General features: G+C 31.7%; 1 protein-coding gene across 4 annotated transcripts in view; it reads right to left on the bottom strand.

Moving 5' to 3' along the window:
* Positions 1-3,141: 3,141 nt before the first annotated feature.
* Positions 3,142-25,605, bottom strand: part of LOC119635547 (CUGBP Elav-like family member 2) — a 119,015-nt gene continuing 96,551 nt past the window's right edge. For 2 of the 4 annotated variants that reach the window (XM_038030396.1, XM_038030398.1), the window contains exons 8-10: positions 25,479-25,505; positions 19,148-19,294; positions 3,142-3,415 (exon numbers count right to left, since the gene is read on the bottom strand). In XM_038030396.1, coding sequence (XP_037886324.1) covers positions 3,144-3,415; positions 19,148-19,294; positions 25,479-25,505 — 446 coding nt within the window. In that variant the 3' untranslated portion in view covers positions 3,142-3,143. The remainder of the gene's footprint in view (positions 3,416-19,147; positions 19,295-25,478; positions 25,506-25,605) is intronic. The other 2 variants (XM_038030397.1, XM_038030399.1) reach the window with 1 other exon arrangement.

Below are 25,605 nucleotides of genomic sequence, written 5' to 3'. Positions count from 1 at the left end.
CCGTCAAAATATCTTAAAAATTGCCTCTCTTAGGTTTAAAGTAAGAATGCATGGGCGCACATCACACAGACAGACGGACGGACAAAACTTGATTAGACCTAATTCGGGAAATATTTGGGTGAAGAATGCAAAATTGAAAAAGATATTTTAGGTAAATAAAGTAAAAGAAAAACCACGTGTTAGTGCGCCAAGAAGATATCCACAGCCTGGCTTACGAAAAGAACCAATGTCTAAAAAAACAGTTAGAGAAAAGGCAAATAAGTTACTGAATAAAGAAATTATCTATCTAAACCTTAACGAGCATATAGTTTTCTTATCAAAATAATATTTCTTTGCCACATTCGCTTTAGACAATGTATTGAATTTTCTCATTAGTCTTACTTTTTCTACTATATATAGCTAAGAAGCTAAAGGGTCGCTTTTAGACATCTGAAATTCTCTTAAGGGCGGTCTTCCGACCAATTTTGTAAATAAAAACAATTTTGATCAACAAACTGCAAATGAAAACATTAACTTGTAGGATATTTACTTTACATTGTGCTCTGATATCAGATTTGATAGTATTACAATGTTGCCAATAATATGAAAGCTAGTACTAAACATTGACTTGACAGAGCCATCTAGCATCCTATTCGGGTAATACCGTGACGACAGTAAATTCTGTAACCTAAAGATCGTAAGCTTATGACCTTGATTAATTTTGATTCGAGACGAACGCTGTGACAATTAGACCGTATACCTTTGTGTGTCCACTTTCCATATAACATCTTATTTCGAAAATGGTGTTAAAGAGAAAACGTCTTTTGATCTTAATATTGCCAGATGAAAATCGGCTATTTGGGGCTTGAAACGATTTTGCAGAGTTGTATGAAATCCAATTTTGCTAGACGTTCTTAGAAAGCAAAAAAAAAAAAAAACTTCAAGCCGGTTGGCATGTCGCAAGTTTGAACTAGATTGACTTGTTTGTCGAACTCTCTCGGCATAAGCGTTTTTTCTGAAGAGGAATTCGAATTTGGCCTTTAATTCTCGAAGAAAACTTGAACTCAAATGAAAGATGATGAGGGACGAAAACAACCTGACATTTAAACGTGGCCAAGAATGAAGTTAACCTATCTGATATTTCCAGAAGCTGAGCATGAAGAAGCGAGAGATTTAATTTTCATTCTTGATAAAGCGGATACATAATCGACGGTGTGTACAATAAAGGAGTAAACTACAATTTTTTTTTATTATTTTTTTTTTTTGTTTTTATAAAGAACAAAGAACAATAATTTTATTGATGTAATAGTATAGATGTTTGTGTGTTCATGTGTACGCGCACGTGTATGTGAATATTATATAATATATATAAATATATATATATATGATAAACAATTATACAAAGAAAAGAAGCATTAATTCAGATGTCCTTCTAAGCAAAAATATCGAATCGACCAAAAAAAGAAATTTCAATCTTCTCTTTTTCGTTCAAGTACATGTATGTATATTGGTAGAGGTGAAAACCAAGCAAGCATGGAAAAGAAAGAGAAGCGTAATGAGATTTCTTTTTGGTTAATTTATTACATAAAGCAATTGTGTGTAATATTTATACGTAAGCGTGAGTACGTTTGATAATATGAAACAATTCAATAAAATAAAACATTCGTAGTAAATATAAGGATTTCTTGATAATAATAATAAACAAAGAAACGAAAATTTAAACTTAAATACAATATATGTGTATATAAAAAAAAGTTTTTTTTCTTTTTTTATTTTTTAAAATTTATAAAAATTATTATAAAAAATAAAGACATATATAGTTACAGTTATAAAATTTCAAGCGTGCAACGAGATGTGATAAGAAAATTCATATAAGTGTGATCTTTATTTTTCTCATTGTTTACAAAGAACGCTTAACATAAAACGTTTACTTTTCTGTGACATTCAGTTTTGAAGTCTCTTCAATCGTGTTTTCAAAATTCATTGCAACATAGAGAGAGACAATAATAAGATGATCGCCAGATACATTGTACTACTCTTACGAGAGAAATATCGATTAAGTGTAACGACAAAAAATTCACATTGTTTTTTTTTTTTTTTTTTTTGTTTTTTCTTTTTAAAATAATATATCGGTATTTATACATGTAAAGGATATGATGATGCTATAGCGCTTTGTATTCAAACATTCGCTAAACGGTGATGATAACATGTTAAAATTGATTTAAAAAATGAAAGAAAAAAAAAAAAATATATATATATATATAGAAATGAGAATGTAGGTAAAGTAGGATGATGTCAAACTTAGAATGCCTAAAATTCAAGGCATATATGTATGTATATTCACGTGATTAAACAATTAATTAAAAACAATGAAGAAAAGATTAGCGCAACAAAACCGAAAATATGCTTAAAATAAACTTAAAATTTTAATATAAGCAAAAACCAAAGAAAGTAAGTTACGCTATTTTCTGCGATCCTACCTACATATTATATAAAGATATGCGTTTATATATAAAACATATACGCGAGAGAACTTCAAACATTTAATAATAAATTCATATATAAACTTCATTACGAGTATAAAAAGCAAAAGTTTTTTTTTTTTTTCTTTCTGTTGCTTTTCTTTTGTAACTAAACACAAAAAATGTTGTAAAAATAAAATCAAAAAAAAAAAAAAAAAAAAAAAAAGAAGAAAAAGAACAAAATAACTACTAAGCATCATTTTGGATGATATCCAATGGTAGAGAGAGTAACACATTTGGTAATGGCTGCCTACCTCCGTTTCCCGAGAGATTGGAAAACTTCATTCATTCATTGTTCATTCATGTCTAGGGGACCTTGGCATGCTTTACGCTTAATCCAAAAAAATTCATAGCAATTCGTTACACATTAACGTTTCCGTAAAGGCTTTTGGTCCATCTTTCCAAAGCATTTTTCTCCTTTTTACTATGGTATGTGATGTTGACATTAGCTTGCTTCCTTTCTTCTCTCTCACATTACTTCTTTTTTTCTCTTTTTTTTTTCGAATACACAGCAGCATAGTTTTCTGTTTTCTATTTTTTTTCTTAGTTTTATATTATCTTGGTGGGTGATTAGTACTTGTTGTTGTTGTTGTTGTTGTTGTTGTTGTTCTTTTCTTTGCCTTCCTTCCCTCCTTTTTTGTTTTAGTATGGTTTTGAGGCGTCTTTCGGTTTCTTTAGTTGAACTTTTAAACGTTTGGTGCCCACTTGAAATCCATTCATTGCTTTAATGGCTACCTGCGCCGATTCTGGATTGTCAAATGACACGAATCCAAAGCATTTGGACAAGTTTGTCTGTTTATCGATAAAGACTTTAGCGGAAATTACATTTCCAAATGGCAGGAAAGTTGATGCCAAATCTGTGTCAGTAAATTCCTGCGGCAAATGATATATGAATAGATTGCAGCCTTCAGGACCTGAAAAAGAAAACGAATAACAAAAATGAATTTAAGAAACACACCACACCGCAGTAAATGCGTATATATAGATAAATATATATACATATATATATATATATATATATATATATATATATATACATATATATATATAAATGTAGATCAATAAAGAAAGTAAGATTGGACCACAGAATAATATGATGTCGGTTGCTAACAGCTTACTGCAAGTGCAGCTGATATAACCATAAGCCTTTTGTGTGTATGGGTTTTAAAGCCGTTCACTTTGAAAGTGACATATATTCTTCTTTTTTTTTTCTTTTGGAAAATATATTTATAGTATATTTATAATTATAATATATTTTTGCTTGCCTTCCTGCTCTCTCTCTCCATCTCTCTTTCTCCCCCTCTCTTCGGCCATTTTGCGAATTTTAAAGTATAAAGCAATACTTGGGTTAGTTGTGTAGAGACATCATTTACATCACATAGAACCAATTTTCTCTTATTTTTTGAATTATTTCAAAAAATTAGTTTTCGATTGAACCATAATTTAACAATTATATTCGGCAAATGATTCTTCACAAAAAAAAAAAAAAAAAAAAAAATATGAAGTAACTGGCCACTCAGTCAGTGAAAGCGTAACGTTCCCAAAGAGGAGAAGCTCTCTAACGTATTTAAAGAAAACCTTTTTTTTTTGCCAACACATTTTCTAAAGGCCTCAGCGGAATGCAGTGTAACTGCAGCAATTTCGAATCTAAAAAAAAAAATAAATAAAATCGAAAATCGCTTCATTCAACGTACATAGCCTTATAGCTAGGGAAGTACGTAGGAAGCTTGAGTTTTGCGTGCTTGACGAAATTCCAATTTTCGACCACATAAACCTGCATCACTTATGCTAAACGTGTACAATTAAGTTTGTGCGAATGTACGCAATACTCGGAAGAACTTGAGACAGAACACATCTGCCTTTATTGAACTGATCTATTCAAAGTCAATTTCATCTCTATACAAGCTTGTCTGTCAGTCTTGTTTTCATGTGTTTCAATCTACAGAGATCGTTATGTTTGAGATATTTTGATGAAATTTGATTCACCGATGGGATGCCTTCAAGCAAGGGGGATCATTATTAGAAAGGACTCGTATTAGGCTAATTTTTGGATCAGTTCCCAGGTAACTCCTTATGCTAATGCCTAAAATTGCAATTAACATGTCAAAAAAATGTGTTTAGCTGCATCTACCCAACATCTCATCTGGAATCTCAAATTTCAAATCTTACGTGAAGCGAAGAAGACGCTAATTCGAAGCTATCGAACCCATAGCCGATTCGAAAAATTACAAACTAAATTTTTGTTTGCTTAACAGAATCATCCTGATCCTCGTCGTATCCATGCAAATATCTTGTGTACGAAAGTGCACAAACTAAACTATTTTTGTTTAGAAAAAGCTCTTGAATAAACATAAGTTCTTTCTAAAGACATCTCTTAAGGTATGCGAGGAGTTGAAAATCAACTTGCAAGCGGAGATTGTTTTGACACGCGCAGGTGTAAGATTACAAGAAGAGCAAATACACGGTAGCTTGCATGGAAGCATGCAAGGTAGAAAGTATAAAGAAAATTTGCAGTGGTTTTCCCGCGTTGGCGTGAACCATTAATCACACAATGAAAAGATTGTTTACTAATAATACAGTTGAAAATGGAAACATAATGTAAGATAATAACAGGTGACTTCTTTTTTTTTTTTTAAACATTTGAAAAATCGACTTGAACCATTTTTCAAATAAACGCCTCATTTATTATTTCAGGTTAACTTTATTATCACATTTCTATATTGCTTTTTGGTTTTGAATGCCTTTTTTTTTCCGAGAAAAGCAAAGCCATAAAAAATTTTTTTTATAAATTTTATACGTTTTTATATATGTTTTTGATAGCTTTTGTTTGTTGATTGTTTTTTACGTATTTGGTCACATCTGCTTTTCCAGGGGTTTTATGCTCATTTCTGCCGGAAACGTTTATAAACAAATATGAAAATTATATACGCTTTGCAACGACTACGGGATACTCGTTACACCTTGAATTTTTGCATAAAAACGTTGCTTAAGGGTGTCCCGTTTAGAACCTATGTTGCTTTAACATTATAAGGAGAACTTTACGTTCCATCGGTTTTTTTTTTTTTTTTTTGATTTAAGTGAATTGGACGCTTTGCGAGCAATATTCGAAATGACATGGGGATTTTTTTTGTCAATCTTCCTCTATCGATTGAAAAGCGGAAAGCCGCAAAAAATCGGCAAAAGCTTCTTGAGAGAATTCTTGGAAGCGGTGTTTTTAGTAGAAAGAGATTGTAGAACAACAACAAAATATATTGTTCATTTCGATATTGCTTGCTCTTCGACAATTTTCCATTTCTTGACCTTTTAAGGCTCTAGCGTTTTGGCTCAACTTTTTCCTGTATCTTCATATTCAGCTGTCAGTTGTTGCCAAAAATAGTTTACTCCCTTCACATTGGAACTTTATGTTCAATTCTCTCCTTTTTTTTTCTAATCTTTCGAAAAAAGAAACGAACGAAATCTGTGACCTGTGGTCACCATAAGTGCCACATGTAAAAGCGTGAGATTTGGAAGAAAATATATATATATATATATATATATATAGTATAACACAGAAATTTCTTTAAGTAAAACTCGGATAGATATATATATATGTATATATATATATCAAAAACATACATATTTATTTTAGATGCGTACTTCTGAAAGCACGTATCAAGTTCTAGAGTGAAACTAATATACTCATTGGCTGTGGTGTGTTGGATAAGCATTCGGTTTTTTGCACATTTTTAGATTTATTGCAATTTGTTTATTTTCGTGGTAAAATAGTTTTATGGTTTCAATAAAAATATTATTAGTTTATTGACAAAGTCCGTTTGAGGTGAGCTTGTGCAGCAAAGCATTGTACACAGCATTATGTTCGGTTAAATTTCTTTCATTTTATTAGTTAATTGAGGGAATAATTTGACAGACTGGTGCTTTTTCAGTCGACTTTTCAATTAGTGCATAACTACGTAGCTAACAATTATGATTTTAATCTATAAATTTTTTTATTGCAATTATTTTCAATTTCGCAAAATGAACGAAGCGTCATTAAACTCTTTGCATTGTTCAGCAGGATAAATATAAAGTGCATATATATACTAATATATATACATATATATATATAGTTTTTTTTTTGGCTTTCCTGTTTTGAAAAGTAGCTTACATTTAAGAGCATTTCCAAAAAAGATATATATATTTGTGTAGCTTCATCGAGGCAATCCTCAAATAGATAGGAGGCCAAGAGCAGTTCTACACCTTTCTATGCTTCCACCAAATTGCCCCTAGAGAATAGCTGGCTGCAGTGTTGCCAATTTTTAATATTTTTCCGAAATAATTCTCTTTTCTTTTACCTTGAGCTACGGTTCATAATCTCCTCAAAAATTATTATTTTACTACCTTTCCTTCTATCCCCAAAATATTGCAGTCGTTTCTCCTCTTAAGGGAAGTGATGTAAGGTATGTGATGGTAGACCACAGCCCGTTATTATGTTCTGACTTTTAAATATTGAAAAAAGGTTGACACAATTGAATTATTTATCCCTTTAGTTAACGACTACCACCATATCATTCATTCTGATGCTAAACCCAGTCTATAAATTAGGTGTAATAAAAGTTACATTTTTTTTTAGCCAACACTGTAAACATTATTCGATAATAAGCTTTCCTTATCTAATACCGCAAAATTACAAAATGCATGTGTCTATGCATCTATGAGTATTAAATTTATTGAAATGCAAATCTATCAATATTCTCCCTTATCAAAAAACAGAACTGCACGCCCCACTTTCAAAACAAACAGCTCCTATATCGATATCGAAATTTCGATTTAAAAATGATCATTACCGATCTCCCCAGAAGACCCGCACGGAGTTAATATTCAACTTTAGTTCCTTTTGCTCGTTATATTGTTTTCTTAAGGTTTCTTCTAATGCCTAATATAACGCTTATATATCGACAGACAATATTTTTTGGTAATTTTGTTCACTACTAGCTTCTTAAGTATTTTAAATTTGTAATTTTACTCTATCAACTGACATGACGTCGAGGTGATGCTGATGCGAAAACGTTCTTTCATTTTTTCATATACTTTTCACAATTTGTGATTTTCGTACACCCACTTTTAATTTGTTTTGGTTGTTTTTATGAAAAGTTTACTAAAAAAAGATTTTTTTTAATTGACACCTTTAACAAGAAGTTAAATTAATTGCTCTTCGCCAATATATATGCTTTGCTAATTGTTACTTGACTTGTTGTGATTGGCTCTTTTTACCCATCGCGAATGGGATATAAAATTGATTTGACATGAATAGAAGGGAAAAATAGAGCAATTAAATTAGTAATTAAAAACCAGTAAAGATTACATTCAAGCAATGGCCGCTATTCAGTACCTTACCTATGGATTATTAGAATTTATTTATTATCATAATAAAATGCCAAGCATTACACATTATCTTCATATCAAGGCATACTTCTATAATATGAGCCCGTATATACGGGAGAGCGTCTTAAGCCATACCTGAAGTGGCTCTGATGTACTCAAATGCCTTATTATTCTATTTTCATTATAATGGGGTAAATATATAAAGATTTACTTTTTCTAGAAAATTTTATGTGGAATGGGTTCCAGAAAATAACGTATATGGCAAAGTTGTTACAAATCACTTATGAAAACTTAATGCTATGAATTAATTCTTCTCAAAGAGAGGTATTAAAGTTCCCTGCTACAAAAATTCTTGCTTTTCGTAGGAACGATTATATGGCAAAAGATTCAAAAACTTGCCTCATTTAAGCGTTTAACACCGCCTTAACACTCTCTCACTAACTTCTGCTACTAATACTGCTACTACTAATATCTCGAAGCTTGCGTCGTGTAGCTTGTCCAAGAAAGTGAATAAAGACACACACCGACAAGCTTAAATTGCTTCGGACAATGATGGTAAATCGTACGTTATAAACGATAGTCTAACTGTAGTCCCACCGGAACTGACATATACATTCACACGCACTTAATATACCCTATACCAAATATAACACTGTGACGCTGATCAAACAGGTTAGTCGACAATAATTTAGGGTTTATTTTCGGCCTGGAGTACAATTGCTACTAAACGGATTCAATTTCTTTGAAAAAGAGCGTCGCGTTCAAATCTGTTAAGAGATGGTATCTAACTATTAACTGGCAATGAAACGCATTAAAGACTTGAGTCTACGCATACGGCCTGGAAACAAGCGTCCAAAGGAGCGAATATCATGCAAAAGTTGAGCCAAGATCGAAAAACCGCCGCGAAGTCGCTCAAAAATCAAGATGATGTTAACATTTTTCTTCGTTTATCGCAGTTTTATCCATTGTGAATTTCTTCCGCGGGGCCGGATTGTTAAAAAGGAATATTATTTGAGTGTTATGCGCCGTTTGCGTGAAGCTATTTGCAAAAAGAGGCCGGAATTGTGGAAAGAAAACTCTTGGTGTTTGCATGCCGATAACGCGCCATCCAGCACTGCAATGGTTCTTCGAGACCACTTTTTTAGCAATTCAACACACATTGTTCGACAACTACCGTTTTCACCCGATTAAACCTCTAGTAACTTCTAGCTATTCCCTAAACTCAAAAGACCACACTGGGGACAAGGTTTTGACTCAATTGAAGAGATACAAGCTGAATGGCAGAAAGCTTTGAAGGCCATTACGGAACTCGACTATTTCGAGCATTAGAAAAAACGTTGGTAGAAGCGTATAATGTCTGAAGGGAATTATTTCGAAGGCGACAAAATAGATTTGGAATCATAAATAGATTTAGAAAAGATAAAATTAAATTCGTCTTACCTTTTGAGCAAAACAGTACGAACTGTACCGTATAATAAAGACGGAACCAAAACGGAACGAGAAGTATATTAAAATATTGAAAGAATTATATAATCATCATAGGTATTGCAAAATGGATAAGTTTCGTAGACTGTTGTAGACATAATTTTTATCGTTCACCGTATGATTGGTTTGTGCAATGAACGCGAAGAATGAAAGAGTCTGGTACGGCCGTTCTCTGGTTTGCTCTGATCTGAATGTTGCAATTATTGTTCCCTAGATTAAAAACAATTGCTTGTTAAGCAAACCTCATTTCTTTTATACATTAAACAAAAAGAAAAAAAGAAAAAAAAAAATACTCCCTTTCCTCTACGTCACTCACTACGTTATTTCATGCATGATTCGTTCCGTAAAGTTCGACTAATTTAATTGAATTTGCGTCTATACAAATAACAAATACATTATGTTCGTGAATGATACTGTTATCACACAAAAGGCCAACAAAAGGTATTGCATACGTCCGTAAATGTATATACATAAGCAGATAGATATTATTACCGCTCGAGCAAGCAGGCCATCAACACTTAAGCACTAACGTTCATAACATTATCGTAACAGGCATCACCGGCGTGTATAGGCAGATAAACCACAAAATCATTGTCTGCATAATGCACAAATTCTCAATAACAAATACACATACAAGCAAACGCATATATGCTTATGTTATTTATAATGCATAACCGGTGTTAAGCATATCTCCCATTATTGATTGAATTCTGTTGCATTTTATCATTGAAAACACCTTTTGACAAATCATTTGTCGTTCGCCGTCGTTGCAATTTAATGTTCACGACGGTATGTATGCATATGCGGTCGAACAACAATTTTATAGATATTTTGATTGATTTCCATTTTACTGAAAAACATTTCAATTATTTTATTTAATATGTAGTATACCCTGCAACCGCTTACATCTATTGCATTAGACATATATATGTATATATGTATTTTCCACAAGAATCTAATAATAAATTTATTGATGTTTTAACACAAATATTGCTTTCTCATACTTTATTCTTATTCTTATAGTAAAGTAAAAGCTATGGAAGAAAACACATCCCATTCTCTTAGATATGTGCTTGTAAACAACGACACCTTCGCATAGATGCATACACGCGTACGCCTATGAATTACATAAACCAACCTGACACATAAGCTTTTGTTTTCAAAAGTCAAGAGAGAATACTACTCGGGCACATTATAAAGGATTAGATTTCAATAGAGCGAAATATATGCAATAGACTAGAAATAAACCAATATATACAACTATATATATATATATACAAATATATATATATAGACGCAATTATTTGCAGGTATGTTTAGATGATATCAAAGCATACTCTTCTTGCACACTTTTGTATTTTGATATAGATGCGTATGTACGTGAACGCCCGCCCATCACTCGTAAATCATTTATAACGCTCATGTGTGTTTTGTTTCGTCTATTTGTGTAATTGAATGATTAATTGCCTTTAAAGCTATTGAAAATATCTCAATACGCACATATCAATTATATCAACTTTTATACAAAACTATTCATTCCTCCCCCCTTTGATAAAATGGGGTACCATTTTACTTTACATTTTTCAATATACAATTTTTACTTATATATATTTCGTTCTCCTTCCTCCTCCTATTAAATATATTCTCTTTTATATATATTTATTTTAGATATGAAAAGTTTTGCAGTTTAAATTCAACCCAATTGAATGCGTTTGTGTTTATTTGGTAAAGGCCTTAAAGCCATTATAACCAGCATTGACCTACATTGTACGGAAGACACAACATGTAAGAGAATTTTTTATACATTCACTCTCACTTTCGGGGAATACACACAGCCAGAAAATGCTTGAAAGACCAAAACTAAAGCACAATTTATGTTTTATATCAATATTTATGCACTGCTAGCATCTCTTTGTACTAGAGATATATATAGAGATGTGTGCCTATGCTTGCCTTTCCATGTTTGTGGCCATAAAAAGTCCAATAAAACAAAGTATATTAAAAACTTAAAAAATCAATAATAAAAATACAGAAAGAATTTACGCTTTTGCTGAAAAACTATATAAAATACTACACTTGAGGAACTACACCACTTTGTCGTTTTGTGTAATAAAACGAGTATAGTGAAAATCAAAAAGAGATTGCATTCGGATATGTGTTATTATCGTATTATTATTATTATTATTATTATTATTGTTATTGTTATTGTTATTATATTATTATTATTATTATATCATTTGTATAGAGATTATAAAAATTGGTAAATGATGATAGTCAAGATATCCTACATAGATTATTTAATACGAACTACGACACAGACATTTACCCTGACCGCTGGTTAAAATCATCATTCATCACAATTCGAAAGGAAAACATAATGCCAGGAAATTGTCAGGATTACAGGATCTCTAGCGAATCATGTTTTGAAAATATTCATTAAGAAGGCTTCAAACAAAGACTCTATGGTAAACGCGAATCATCGCTTGGTCGTACTCAGTTTGGTTTCCGAAACCAATTTTACGATCGTAAGCCAAGCGAAAAGTTCATATGCAAGCAAAGGCTTGCCAAGTTTGTATACCTTATGTACATCTTACACGAACACAGGGACGCCGACGTGGAAATAAAACGGAGAATAAACGTGGCTAAGTCAGTTTACAGGAAATATCAAGAAATTCTAGTAAAATGGAAAATGAGTTTCGCTTTCATTTCACGAAATGCATTGTAATCTTGTCGGTACTCTTGTGTGATGGAATCATGGGTATTAACAATCAGTACAATGAACGGGCTAGAAAGCTTCGTCTGGACAGGTCGCTTATCCAATGTTGAAGTCCTGAGAAAAATAAACTCTGAGCGTGAGCTACCAAAGTATGTTAAAAATAGAAAAACTCCGTATTTTGGATACACGGTACTTGGAGAAAAAAAGGGCATAAAGTCTTAGAGCTTAGCTACGTAATATTCGAAATTGGACAGAGCGAAAAACTATGAGGTAATAGTGTAACTTAGGCAATAGGATTACGTAAAAGATGTGATCGATTATATCTAGGAGTGGATAGGTAGTAAAAGAAAAAGACGAAATATTCTTTAGTCGTAGAGTTTCTGAGAGCTCTCTTAACAGCATAAACATAACACGAGTCACTTACACTTTCCGTTTTGAAATGATTTTCATTGAAAAGAAACTGAGATTAAAGAGATTATTATCTACAATTCGTTTTATTTTCATATTAACTTACGAGTAGATAGAAAAGGAATGTTGTCGCACTAAGCTCATTTAAAGTAATTAAGCTATCCGTTGCTCTTAAAAAAATCTGCAAATAAGAATTTTAAGCTTGCAAAACAAGGCAATAAAGAAGAGTTAATCGATAGAACTGTAAGTTTCAGACAAACTACGTACTAATGGTGCGAGGATTGGATTCATAAACAATATAATCCTTTCTCAAATTTGCTCTAGATATAACAATCGGTCATCGATTTTAACCACCGTTAGTCAGAAGGCGTAATATACGCTGAGAACAGCGGGAAGGGAGCAGAAGATTAGTTTTAAGTTAACGCTAATGTGCTCTGAATGTATTTTGCTTTATTGTCGTTGTCAACAATTCGCATATTCTTAGCGAATAAATCCAGCCAAGTCTCACCTCAATCTTGATTTTAAAAATGCTAGTGGATAACCTGCAACTTAGAAAAAGACTTATTGTCTATCTGTATTGCATGATTTGTGTTACCATAAAAATTGCCAGCCACGCTTCCTTTGTTAGAATGGAAAATTTGGAACGCAAAATCGATCCTTACAACTCTTTCATTTTTCCTTTAACCCTGCAAATGCGTATTATGGTATGGTTGAATATTGAGTAAAGTATAACAATGTTTTTAAAACCCAAAAAAATGCTGTTTGGGTTGATGCGACGTTTGATTTTGAGCTTCTTTTTTAACGTATTATTTAACGTATAATAGCTTAGCAAGCGAATCTTCCAGAAACGGAAAAAACTTTTTAATTAAACATATGGGTTTAGAAGAACTAGTGATTATTTTGATATTGTTCTCTTGAAGTCTATAGGATCCAGGCCGTGATGAATCTTAGGAATACTAAGAAGGCGTGTTAATCTTGATGAAAAATGAAATCAGTCGAGAAATGAAAGGAGTTCATAACGGTGGTAAGGATTTAATATAAATGAAATATATAAGGATTCTACTATGATTATACACAATGGCACGTAGCAGCTTTACGTGATCGTAGATCACAAAAAATTTCTTTAAGTATTAGTATAACGCTTGCGCATATATCCAGGCCTACATTTAACTTCTCTGAAGTGACGCAAACTTTTCCTCTATTGAGCTTAAGTTTTTTTAATAATTTAGGTACTCAAGAGCAAAAATATACCGTCTTCTCGAGTGATCATTAATAATAAATTCGATTTAGTTATGTCCACGTGTTTAATGATTTGTCAAAGTCATCATTTAGGGACCATGTGACTGTATTCGCAAAAGGAAAGTTATGCTGATTAAGTTTAAGGCTCAACAATTAAATAATTTTCCCTCATATTGCAAACTGGGACAATGCTTAAAATTTAAATATGCTTCATATTAGATGCAGTTCGACATTCAATAAAATTGCTTTATGGTAACGAAAAATAAGGTGGATCCATTTAGGTGAAATGAAAAGTCATCCTCACAATAATTCACTCTGATGGTTTTTGTTTTGATAACAAAATTTATAGTAAACTTCCCTACGTTAGCTACCTTAGCCATAATACGTACTACAGTATCTTCCACATCTCAATATAATCCCAACATTATTTGAGAACACATTAGGCCTAGCAGTCTTAGTAAAAAATCCAAGTCTCACGGACAGTTAGTTAGTTCTATTTCTATTGAAAATTAAGCATCTGACATGTAGATTTAAAGTTAGATAAGTAATTTTTACGCACTTTTAGGATTTAGTATAAGACTAGCTTGGTTTACCGCCTGACCTGATCTACGAAATTAGCGAAAAGTCAGGGATGGCCACTGGTTCGAAGTTGTTTATTTCAACGTCTTTAACTTAACACAATCGGCAAAGCGGATTCGCTTAACCGAGAGAGAAGAGTTCTTAACTTCTTCTTGCTGCTGGAAGCGTAAAAACACTCGGTTGGTAAGATATGAGAAAATAATAAAAAAAAGAATTTTTTCGCTGTTAGTAGCAGCAGAGTTACAAAATCTTCGTGTCGCCGTCAAAGTCGTTGGGTAAACCGGGAAAAGAACCTTGTGAAAGCCATTATAAGGCACAAAATTGAATAAAGCTACAGATAAACATATGAAATAAACTGATCCGAGAAGAGAGAAGTAAGTTTATACACATGAGAATTGGGTGAAATCACCTCAGCCAATAATTTGGTAAGGACGATGAGCGTAAGGATATTCGTAATGTGACACAGATGCAGACGTCAATGAAGCGCGACAAGTACAAATTTTCTTGTGAGAAGAATCTCTTGCGCCGCCGGAGACCGAAACTTTATTCTTTACAAATCATTAGGGAGTAACTTGGGCGTCTACTTGGGTTATTTTTTGCGTTTATTTGCAAACTCTTCCCCGAGAACACAAACGAAGTAAACAAAGGTCCCCCGCAAAGACATATGTAAATCTTCTGACCGTCACTTATATCTCAATAATGTTAACAGACTCATACGATTTTCGGACAGCACCAGCACTCAAACGAAATGTCTTAAAATTATATTCCGACCATTGGTTTACAAGTTACATCTCGTATACGTATTATAAATTACATAATATATAGGTTTTGTCAGTAAACAACGGCACGTATGATGATAAAAGATAATAATTGGTTAACAAATTGTAATGGAGTCAAATGCAATAAAAACTGCAGTATTCGCAACCAAGCATTGCTTCTGCTTAATTGATTCATTTCGGTGTAAAAATTTATTCAAAACTATTCAAAAAAGCTTCAGATAAATGTAAAAAAATTCATTTCTAAAAGAAACCTCAGCAGCAGAAACCTATGCAGCAAAGTTTTAATAAAATCAGCGTAAAACACCATAATATAGTGATGGAAAGTAGAATCACCTCAATGCACTCAGAAGAATTTGCGAGCCTCGAATGCACTCGTTGCAAATATAAAATGATACGATATGCTCTCTCAAGCATTCCACATATTCCTACTACTACTGAAAAAGGAAAACATTGAAGAGTTTATTTTCTTTGCTGTTCTCCTTTAAGAAAAATTGTAGTTTCACTTGTGTTACAAAATAAACTTCCTGTTATGTTGAAAAATGTACTTCCTATAGTCTGTATGTGTATTTCCTTTATGAGATATATATATATATATATATATATATATATATATAAAGACAAGTTTACGTACATCTATCTATACCGAAATGATAGACATACAGTAGATGAATTACTGCTATTGCTGGTCGTCGTGCTGCTGCTGTTGCTAGTTGTGAAACCTGAGCTACATACCGCACACAAGTGCAATCTATGTCTGAATGCATTTCTTTCATTTTCGTTTTGTTTTGCAGCAAAGGCAAGAGGAAAAAAAAATTATATGAGGAAAAAAAACAAGAAAAAAATATATGGAAAATGTACGTCTTTCTATCCGTACCAGCCGTAAAGCATACTATTGCACTTTTCTGGTTCAACACTCAAGACGCGTGGAGGAGTTCATGAAAATCTCCACTTCTTTTTTCCCTGCCCCCCTCTTAATAGTTCATTCTGCTCTTTCCATTTTCTTAGACAACAATGCCCTTCAACAATATATACAAATATATATAGACGAATGAAACGCATACATACTTACATACATATGCTCGCATATATGTTTGAAGTAAATATAATACAAATACTAAAAATCCCGTCTTAGCCGGGGCAAATGAATGCGATTCTAGCGACTGTGCGGAGGAGAGAAGACGAAAAGAAAGAAAACCAGAATAAAGTCTAAAGATCTCTTAAATTACTTGAGAATATCTTGAGCACATTTTGTGTAACTGTTTGTCTCACGCTCAGTAGCATTATGGCTGCAAAACTTACTTACATATAGTCCCATATTGTCTGCTTTTTTCTGTTTATACGCTCCATGAATGCATTTACGCGATATGTTGATAAATAAATAAATTACAGAAATTTAAAACTGTTCGTTTCCAAATAATTATTTTAACGGTTTTCCTCATATTGGAATCTGCTCTATATACTCGACTTAACTCTACTTACTCGTCAGTGACTTCATGAACGCAGAGAAGGCAAAAATATTTATATAAATCCCTGATTATTTTTCATAAATGTCTCTGACAGATTTTCGTTTTCTTTTTTTTTCTTTCATATTTTCTTCCATTTAATAATGAAAACACTTCTTTCACATAGTTACGTGTAGCTACGTACATATATCATTCAATATAAGAAGAGCATGTGTCTTGTCATATATTTATATACATCCATATAGCATATATACTTTCATACACCGTATATATATATATATATATATATATATAAGCATATATCATTGAATAGCTCGTGTTTGTGACATTTTCATATTTTTACTTGTTTTTAATCTTTTTGCAACTCTAGCAACAGCTTCATCTTTACATGGTTCCCACCAATGCCATCACCGCTAACACCAGCATTAACACTACTGCCACGTATTCAGTGTATATATCATATAGTGTAAGGCAAAATGACAGAACATTTATATTTATATATATATATATAAGATATATATATGCATAGATAGATGGCTTTACTTATACTATACTCGCAAACAACAAACACATCCGTATTTTCCTGCCTGCATGCTGTATAAATTGCATTAAATCGTTTTTATTTTCCTCCCGCATACTATATATATACACATACATATATATATATATATATATATATATATATTTATATATTTTCCGGTTTTCTTTTACAGTTTTTGTTTCCTTTTTATGTAGACGTGTGTATTGATAAGCAGCTTCCCGTTAAATCATGTTCAAATTCACTTACGCTGCTGCCAGGGTATCTTTTCTTTTGCTTTTTCTTTTTCCTTTTTTTTATTTTTTTTTTATTTTTTAGGTTTTATAAGTTTCTTGGTTTTACTTTTCTTTAGCCAAGCAAGATTGGTTTCCTTCCAATAATAAAACGAATCATTCAAGATTTTCTTTTTAATCCAAGCAAACGATCTCTCATCAGCAGATTATGAATTTCTCTTAAATTTTGTTTTATTTTTTCATTTATCTATCAAAGATATATATAAAGATAAATAAATTGTAATACCTTAATCGAGAGCAACTTTAAAGCCGTTATCCGATGTAGGATGAGAAAAAGATAATTTAAAAATTAATTGCTTGCCTACTTAAACAGTAAGAAGACATGCAAATATGTTTCGATGACTGCTTCGCCTCGAAACTACACAGATATCTCTTTGGCAGTATGAACAGTGTGTACATTATTTTCGGAAATGTTTTCAGTTATTTGGCTTTTTGAGCAATTCAACCGACTATTAAACGGGGCGTAATCAGCTTAGCGCTGCTCCTTATGAATTTTTCTTTTTGAGGGCCTCTCAGATTTATAATTCTGTTCATAACAAATTCCTTGTTGCTCCATATTCTATAAGTATTCGCTTGTTTAGGTTCGGCGTACAGCAGCAAATTGATCTCGCTTATGCTGCAATGTGCTTATAATGCAAAAATAGGCTTTAACTAAGTTGGCGAAGGCGGGAATATTCGATGGAAATAATTCTCTACTTTCCACATTTGACTTATGAACATTCTGATGTTTTTTTTTTTATTACCGTATAAAAGGACAGTTATACGGTACCCTGTCTAAAGGATTTCATTGTCTTTTTGTCAGCGCAGGGCAAAATCAAAGCTAGCAATCGCTTAGTCTCGCTTTGGCAAAAGTTATCTAAAGAATTCGCAAAAAAGTTTAAGGCAATTATTTGGAACCATTACTATATTTCATCGTAGAAGGGATACCTATGCCATGTGACCTGATAGTACCTCAGTTCAGTATCAGACAGTGTCTGATAATAGTAACTTTCAGCAGACCTCCACTTATTATCAAATCGCGCTACGTCGGTAATGTACACGAATTTTTTTTAAAAGGACATTGCAGAACAGACTTATATCCTCTACATATATATAATTAAATCTACTCATCCACAATTTCCGAACGTTTAGAGACAAAATTCCAGGTTATTGAAGCCATAGGCAAAGGCCTAAAAGCGGTCAGATGCCAACTATTAATCATTGTCCCGCATCCACCTCTGGTTAATTTGCGATTGATTAGTTTGATCGATCTAAATTAAATTAGCATTACTCATGTAGAGATTGTCTTTAACCATTGTTTAATCATTCTATATTACGTCTTAATAATTATCTTGCATTATATATATATATACATCGGTGTTCCTTTTTTCGATCAACTAATCGTTTATCTCATTTAACGTGCTATAATTAAATAGCAAGGTGTAGGAGCTACCCGTAGAAAATCCAAGTTGCACAGTATAATTTCACGGTCGAATTTTGTGCTCTTCGACAATGATAATATTATCGCTTATACTTTAATAGTCAAGTATTCGTTATCAGAAATGTGAAAATTTGAAAACATTTTGCAAAAATATTCAGATAACTTTAAGGTGTTTTTTCACAAACTAGTTTCGAACTGGGCCAGTTTTACGAAGAACTTCGAAAATTCGAATATCGCACAATAGTTTTAAATATGATATTTATTTATTTATTTTACTCCGTGGGAAATTTTGTAAATAAATGGAAGGAAGAATTTTTTTTTTTTAAATTTACTTTTCCCTTAATATATAAAATAAAATCGCTTACCTTCGATTTGTTTACCGGCCGCTGCAGCAGCTGCTGTACTTAAGGCAACACTGGCTAAAGGTGAAGTAGATAAGGCGGCACTACTGAATTGTGGCAATCCAGCAGCTGTTGACATATAGGCCGAAGCCAAAGGATTCGGATCAGACCCTAGAAAACAAAAAAAAATATTTGTACAATTTTTTTTTTTTTTTTGTTTTTATCACAACAGCCCTCAACATTTTTTTTTTTAATAAAATTTTTGATTTTTTAATATTTTGCCAGAATATTTCAAGCGTTAAAATAATAAATTTTGTTTTGTTAGTTGTTCTTAGATTTAAAAGAAGAAAACAAGAAAAAAAAAAAAAAAACAGAAAACATTTACACATATGTTATGTTAACGAATTTTTTTATCTATCTCAAATTTTTTCAAACATATTCATGTTCATAAAACAACAACTAGGTCACGTGTTATGCTTTGAAACTGAGAAAATTTTGCAAGATTTAAACTTCTAGCTCGAGAAAAAACAGCATGTATGCTTTAGATATGTACAGGTATATGTCCTTGTTACGCTTATTCTTACCTTTAACATAATTGTTTCGCGAATGCAATAACGAACAACAATACATCTCAAGAAGTAAAGAAAACATTTTCTAAAGGAAAATTTCCTGGAGTAAAATAAAATATAAACCATACGCACAAAATATATACATACATATATATATATATATATATATATGAACATGTGAAACTTGAACGCATTTTAGCAGATAAACATATAAAATACTCGGTGTACGCGCACTTGCTTGCAAAGAGATTTACTTTCAGAATTAAATTAAATAAAACTCATACTATACCAAACACTTACACATCTCCACCCTACTTATACATGTATCAACAACTTGAATTTTTTTACGCGAATGAAATTATCAGCTTGTATAGCTGTCAGTAGATCTTTCATATTACATGCACAATATGCACGAGCAGTACTCTCTACTTTACAGTGAAACATAGGTGAAAACACTACAGCAGATCGTGGCCCAGCAATAAATACTCAGCACCGTTTAGTTATTTATAAAAGAACTTTCGTAAATAAAGCGCTGACAAGGTGGAAGGGCGGAAGAGATCGAAAACGTGATCCAATCCCAACCGTTTTTAATAGCGTTTGCTCGTAGGCCAAAACACGTCGATGTAACAAATTTCATCAAAATATCTATTGGATGTTCATAAGAAAAAAAGATGGACAGACAGATAGGCGCGCTTTAAAAAAATTCATTTCGAAAATGATTTCGTATGAATAGCCGGGCACGCAAAGGATCGCGACCAACAACTCAATGGTCGCAAGTTCAAATCTCAAGCGTGGTAGAATTTCAATACAGTCGAGCATACCATTTAAGTTATCCGGCAGCCTTCAAACCCAGACAGTAAATGTATGATTCTAAAACCGTCGGCATAACAAATCTATCTACCTATCTATAAAAACAAGAAATATCAAAGGAAACGTTTGCTTATAAGAAAGTAATTCGCACTGCTCCGTCATAAACGTCGCTCGTGAGAGAAATTTCGCACACTAATCCTTATTCTATTATCAAAATTGTCATTGTCTCATTGCATACAGACAACACTTGCAAGCAATGGATTGACTTTAATAAAATAACTAAAATGACTATCTTTTGTGAGGAGAAATTTCATTTTTAATCTAAAGGAAAGTGAAGCCTTTTTTTTTTTACAAGCCGAAATGTTCTTAGATCTTCCTCGTAAGTAATTTCAATAAAATAATTTGGGACGATTTATTTCGCGTAACTGTACACGTTCTTGTGCAATTAAGTAAAGAGTACTTTATGTGTTTCTTTAGTCGGTTTGAAAAGAGAAATGAATACACTATGCATGTGCATTTAAGAACATATGCCACTTACATATGCATATCATGCATATAATGTATATATTCCTACAAGTATACGTAAACATATATAAGCTTATGTACATATATATATATATTTATACGTATTAAATGTTAAGATTTGTTAAGTCATTCGAGAGTTTAACTAAAAATTAAATAAGCTTTTGTTTTCATATTTTAATACATGTTAAGTTACTATCGCTAGGAGCAACTTTTGAAGCTTGCTTCAGATAAAGTTTTTCTCATAAACTTTCTCGAATGTCATTCTTAAAGACAATGGATCAGCGTAGCTAGTTAATTGCAAACGTAACTAAGTGACAGCGAAAAACGGAATTAATTTTCTTAATAAAATGATAATCAAAAATTTCTTGTCATGTTCTTCGCACAAAGCTGGTATATGTAGCAAAAACAATATAAGTACACCCGCGTGGCTTTAAGCATCTGCTGCCGTTCAGCATGAAGAATAATTTTGGTTCAAATCTTTCTTAGTTCGTTCTAGACTCAAGATTTAAGCTTATAACAGATTCAAACTTATATGAACTTCATATCTGAAAGCAAGCAAATGCTGTCTCTTCATGGGCATACTTGTTAAGGTAATGATGGCACAAGACTTTTCTATTATATCGAATTTGGGACGTTCTTATCGTATCGTGTACACACCCACTACCATGTAAAAAAGTGAATAAAGGATGAAATTTTTTTCCATGAAGCATCATAAAAGCATTCTTTTTACTGCATTCCAACCTAAAGTACCTTAACGTCCTCGAAACAAGGCATCGATCATATGAGGAAAATATGAGAAAAATATTTAAATTTTAAACGTTTTTAAATATTATATGAAATACTCTTTCTTTTCATAGCAGAATGATGATGATTGACTTAATGAATTTCTTAACAACTTGCGCATTTCATGTTTCAAACTAACGTTATTTCATAATGCAATAACAATGTTCAAAGAGCGAAAGAAAGGAAAAATGAGAAAAACCAACAAATTATACTTCAGAGAATAGTGAACATGCAACAAAGCATAAAATCAAGTTCACTTTGAAAACAATATGCGCTGGAATAGTAAATGTACATTCATTTCTATAGTTGAATTGTTTAAATCAACATTCAACGTTTGAAAAAAGAAGCGCAAAAGCAACAATTGAATTGAATGAGTCCAAGAATTATTAGAAGAATTATAAAAAATAAAACACAAATGCAGATGACAGCATAGAAATATAATAGCGTAATAAAGCAAAAAAAAAAAAAAAAAAAAAGAAAAAGATTTTATATTCTACTAGAATACCCCGTTTTGTCCATATTTATTTAGTTCATTGTTTATGAGATATTGTTGTGTAGAGGGAAAGCAGCGCATTTATAAGAGTTTTTCAATTTTAATAATATTTTATTTATTTTTTCTTGCTTTTCTAGGACCAAGCACCATGTCATTATTAGCTGGATTATAAATAGGAAAAGAGAAATTGGTTGCTTCTCTATTCCATAGCATACACACATATATATATATATATATATATATATATAGGGGACGCCCTACATGACTAAAATATATGTTATGGCATTATTTGTTCTACAGTTACACTAACATTGTTTTAGGGTACAATTGCCTTTTCAATGTGCGTGAGAGGGCATGTGCAAGTGTGAGTATGTGTGTAAAATTGTGGGTAATAATTCTTTTCAAATTAAAGCCCAAGAAAAACTTTCACTGGCACGTATACATTATTCTCATTTTCTGTTTGCTTTTTCAAGCGTTCATTTAGTAGAAGAATTCATATTACTACTGTTTGTACATAGTGTAATAAAGACTTTTGGCGAAATAGGGGAATCAAGTCTACTTTAAAATTTGTTTGCATCAACAAACAGGAAATTTGAAAGTAATTTTTCCATTAAATTTAATAAATAAAATTAGAAGAAAATTTCAAACATAAATCTTACTAATTTAGGTCATAAGAGACTTAACTTTATAATACAAATATTGTTAAAGTAAAAATGCACAAAAATATTAAATTAAATTCTTCTATTGCTTTTTCATATAAAAACTGAAGTAATCACTGTTCATAAATGCATATGTTTTCTATACCCTTCTACATATTTTGCATAATATTTTTAACAGTTTTTACTCTATCCAGTTTTTTATTTTATCTAAATCATGATTTAGTCATTTGGATGTAAATTTTTGCATTTTAAATATCATCACGTTGAGTTTACTTCTCTGTATTTCAGCAAGGCGTTTTTGCCCCTGTATCTAAACTATTGTGATCAATGTTTGTGAAAAGAAAGCTATAGATTGTTTTTAACCAACCAGGTATGGTTTTCTAGATACTATTTCCTAACTCCATTTATTAATAACACATTGCTTCAAAACAAGTTGAAAAAAAGCTAATACATTTTTGCCCATTTCTAGTTTATACTAATAGGAACAATCAAGGATCTTATAAAGATTCTTCTTGTATGGTATTGCCTTAGCGCCTGTAAGCAATTTCAGACGATTTTTAGCTGCTTCCACAGCAAAAGAAAAACTATGTCAAAAGTTAAGTTAAACAATTACTAGGTCGACGCTAAAAAGTAGGGAATATATTTTCTTAATGATTTACTCCGAAAAATAGGCAATAAAACTGTTACATATCAAAGGAATTCATTCTGTTCAAAAATATTTTCAAAATTCAATTCAAAGACTTGTCTTGATGACCTTGAAGTGCATATACCCCACTGTCCAGGGTCGTGTTGCAATTAAAGGTTTAAATTGAAACCATATATAGTCATGTTCTCTTTTCTTTTAAAGCGTTTTATTCCTTATAGCTTATTATCATTATGTTCCGATTATTTCCTTCTCAAAAGGCTCGTCACAAAAATTAACCTAATTAACTTTGTCTTGATGTATTTAGAAACACTCTGTGGAATTAAGTTATAATTTTAACTAATCGATAATAGTGTAACGTATGTAATAACTTTAAGGTTTAAAACTTAAACTACGTTACGTATAATGTGCTATTACTCGCATTATAACAATGGAGAATGTGTTTTCAAGAAGAAGATCTTTTAGAGGTTATCTTAAAGCAAGATTTCTTTGCAGGCATCTTGAAGAAAGAGTTTAAAAAAAGAAAACTAAAAAAACCTTTAACTATGGGCCTCCTTCCGGTTGTATATAATTTCCCAGTTTGATATTCGTGTTTGACTGCTAACGGCTGATCTTTAAACAAGACGAGCTTCGACAGCAATTTGAGCATTGGCAATATTCGCAAGAATTTTGGTGACATGATCCTTTCCTTTTCCATTATTGTACATAACTCTCTTTGAAATACGTTGAAAGAATTTGGGAGCAATAGAAGTAGGAGACAATTGTGAACAAGTTGTGCAAAGCATACTACATAATATGTTTTTCAAAAGGATCGGGCGATTGAAAACAACTTTTGACGAGTAGTGCTACTAATGAAAGGAATTTCCTTTTGGCATAGAGTATTTTTATTTCAATTCAACAAGTTCGAAAACGCTGAGAATGTTAGTATGCAGATGATTCACTTACAAGGAAACTAATTGTTCTTTATATATATATATATATATATATATATATATAGATATATGTTTAGTCCAGAAATATGCAGAAGTCCTTAGTCATCTAAATAAATAGAGTGAACATATAAGATGAAATTCCATCTTACTAAGGTCTTACTATGTTCTGAACTTGATTTACTATCGATTTGGCGAAAGGTTATCTAAAATTCGTTTCAATCTTTAATATTTGTTTTTTTTTTTTTTGTAAATATTATACGAGTACTTTCCCATTCTTCTCAAAAACGTTTTTACATTTATTTGCATTTAAATATTTTTATTTTGTCCACAATTTTCTAACAATTTTAAACTAAATATTGTATTTCCATGCATGCATACGTACATTAAATATGCAAACGCACACTCCGAGGCACTCACTCATGAACGTAAAATAATAATAAAACAAAAATAAAATCTGGGTTTTTAGTTAATTTTATGCTTATGCACTGACGAGAGTATAAAACATGAAAATAGCATTCGTTACGTAAATTCAAATGTATAGACACAAGCGCACGCACATATAAGAGTCACATTTAAATGAAATGTTAACAAAAAAAGAAATAAAAAAAAAAGAGAAGAAAATAACGCATAAGTAAAATACATTTTTCCCACACCATTGACATAATAATAACATGAGCTTCATGTATTATATTTATAAACATATAAGAGTGTGTACGACGAAATCCAACAAAAAAAAAAAAAAGTTATGGAAAATAATAATAACAGTAATAACAATAATAATATGTATGACTTCGTTTAAAATGAAATTGTTTTGCTTAACATTCATAGTCACATATCTAACAACTAAACAAAGAAAAAAATTAAAAAAAAAAACAATAGACTTTAAAACCTTTTAATTGCACATTTAATCTTGCTTTTAGTTCTACTTAACAAAATCTCACCTGTACTGGCGGTTTTTCCTAATAGACCTGCATCAAGTAAGAGTGTGTATGCATTTGGCAATACAGAGTCAGAGAGAAATAGAGAGAGAGAGAGAGAGAGAGAGAGAGAGAGAGAGAGAGAGAGAGA

Source organism: Glossina fuscipes, unplaced genomic scaffold (genome assembly GCF_014805625.2).
Source record: "Glossina fuscipes isolate IAEA_lab_2018 unplaced genomic scaffold, Yale_Gfus_2 26, whole genome shotgun sequence".
In the NCBI taxonomy this organism is placed as follows: domain Eukaryota; kingdom Metazoa; phylum Arthropoda; class Insecta; order Diptera; family Glossinidae; genus Glossina; species Glossina fuscipes.
The sequence above is the reverse complement of the archived record's forward strand: the minus strand, read 5'-3'. Positions and strand labels throughout refer to the sequence as shown.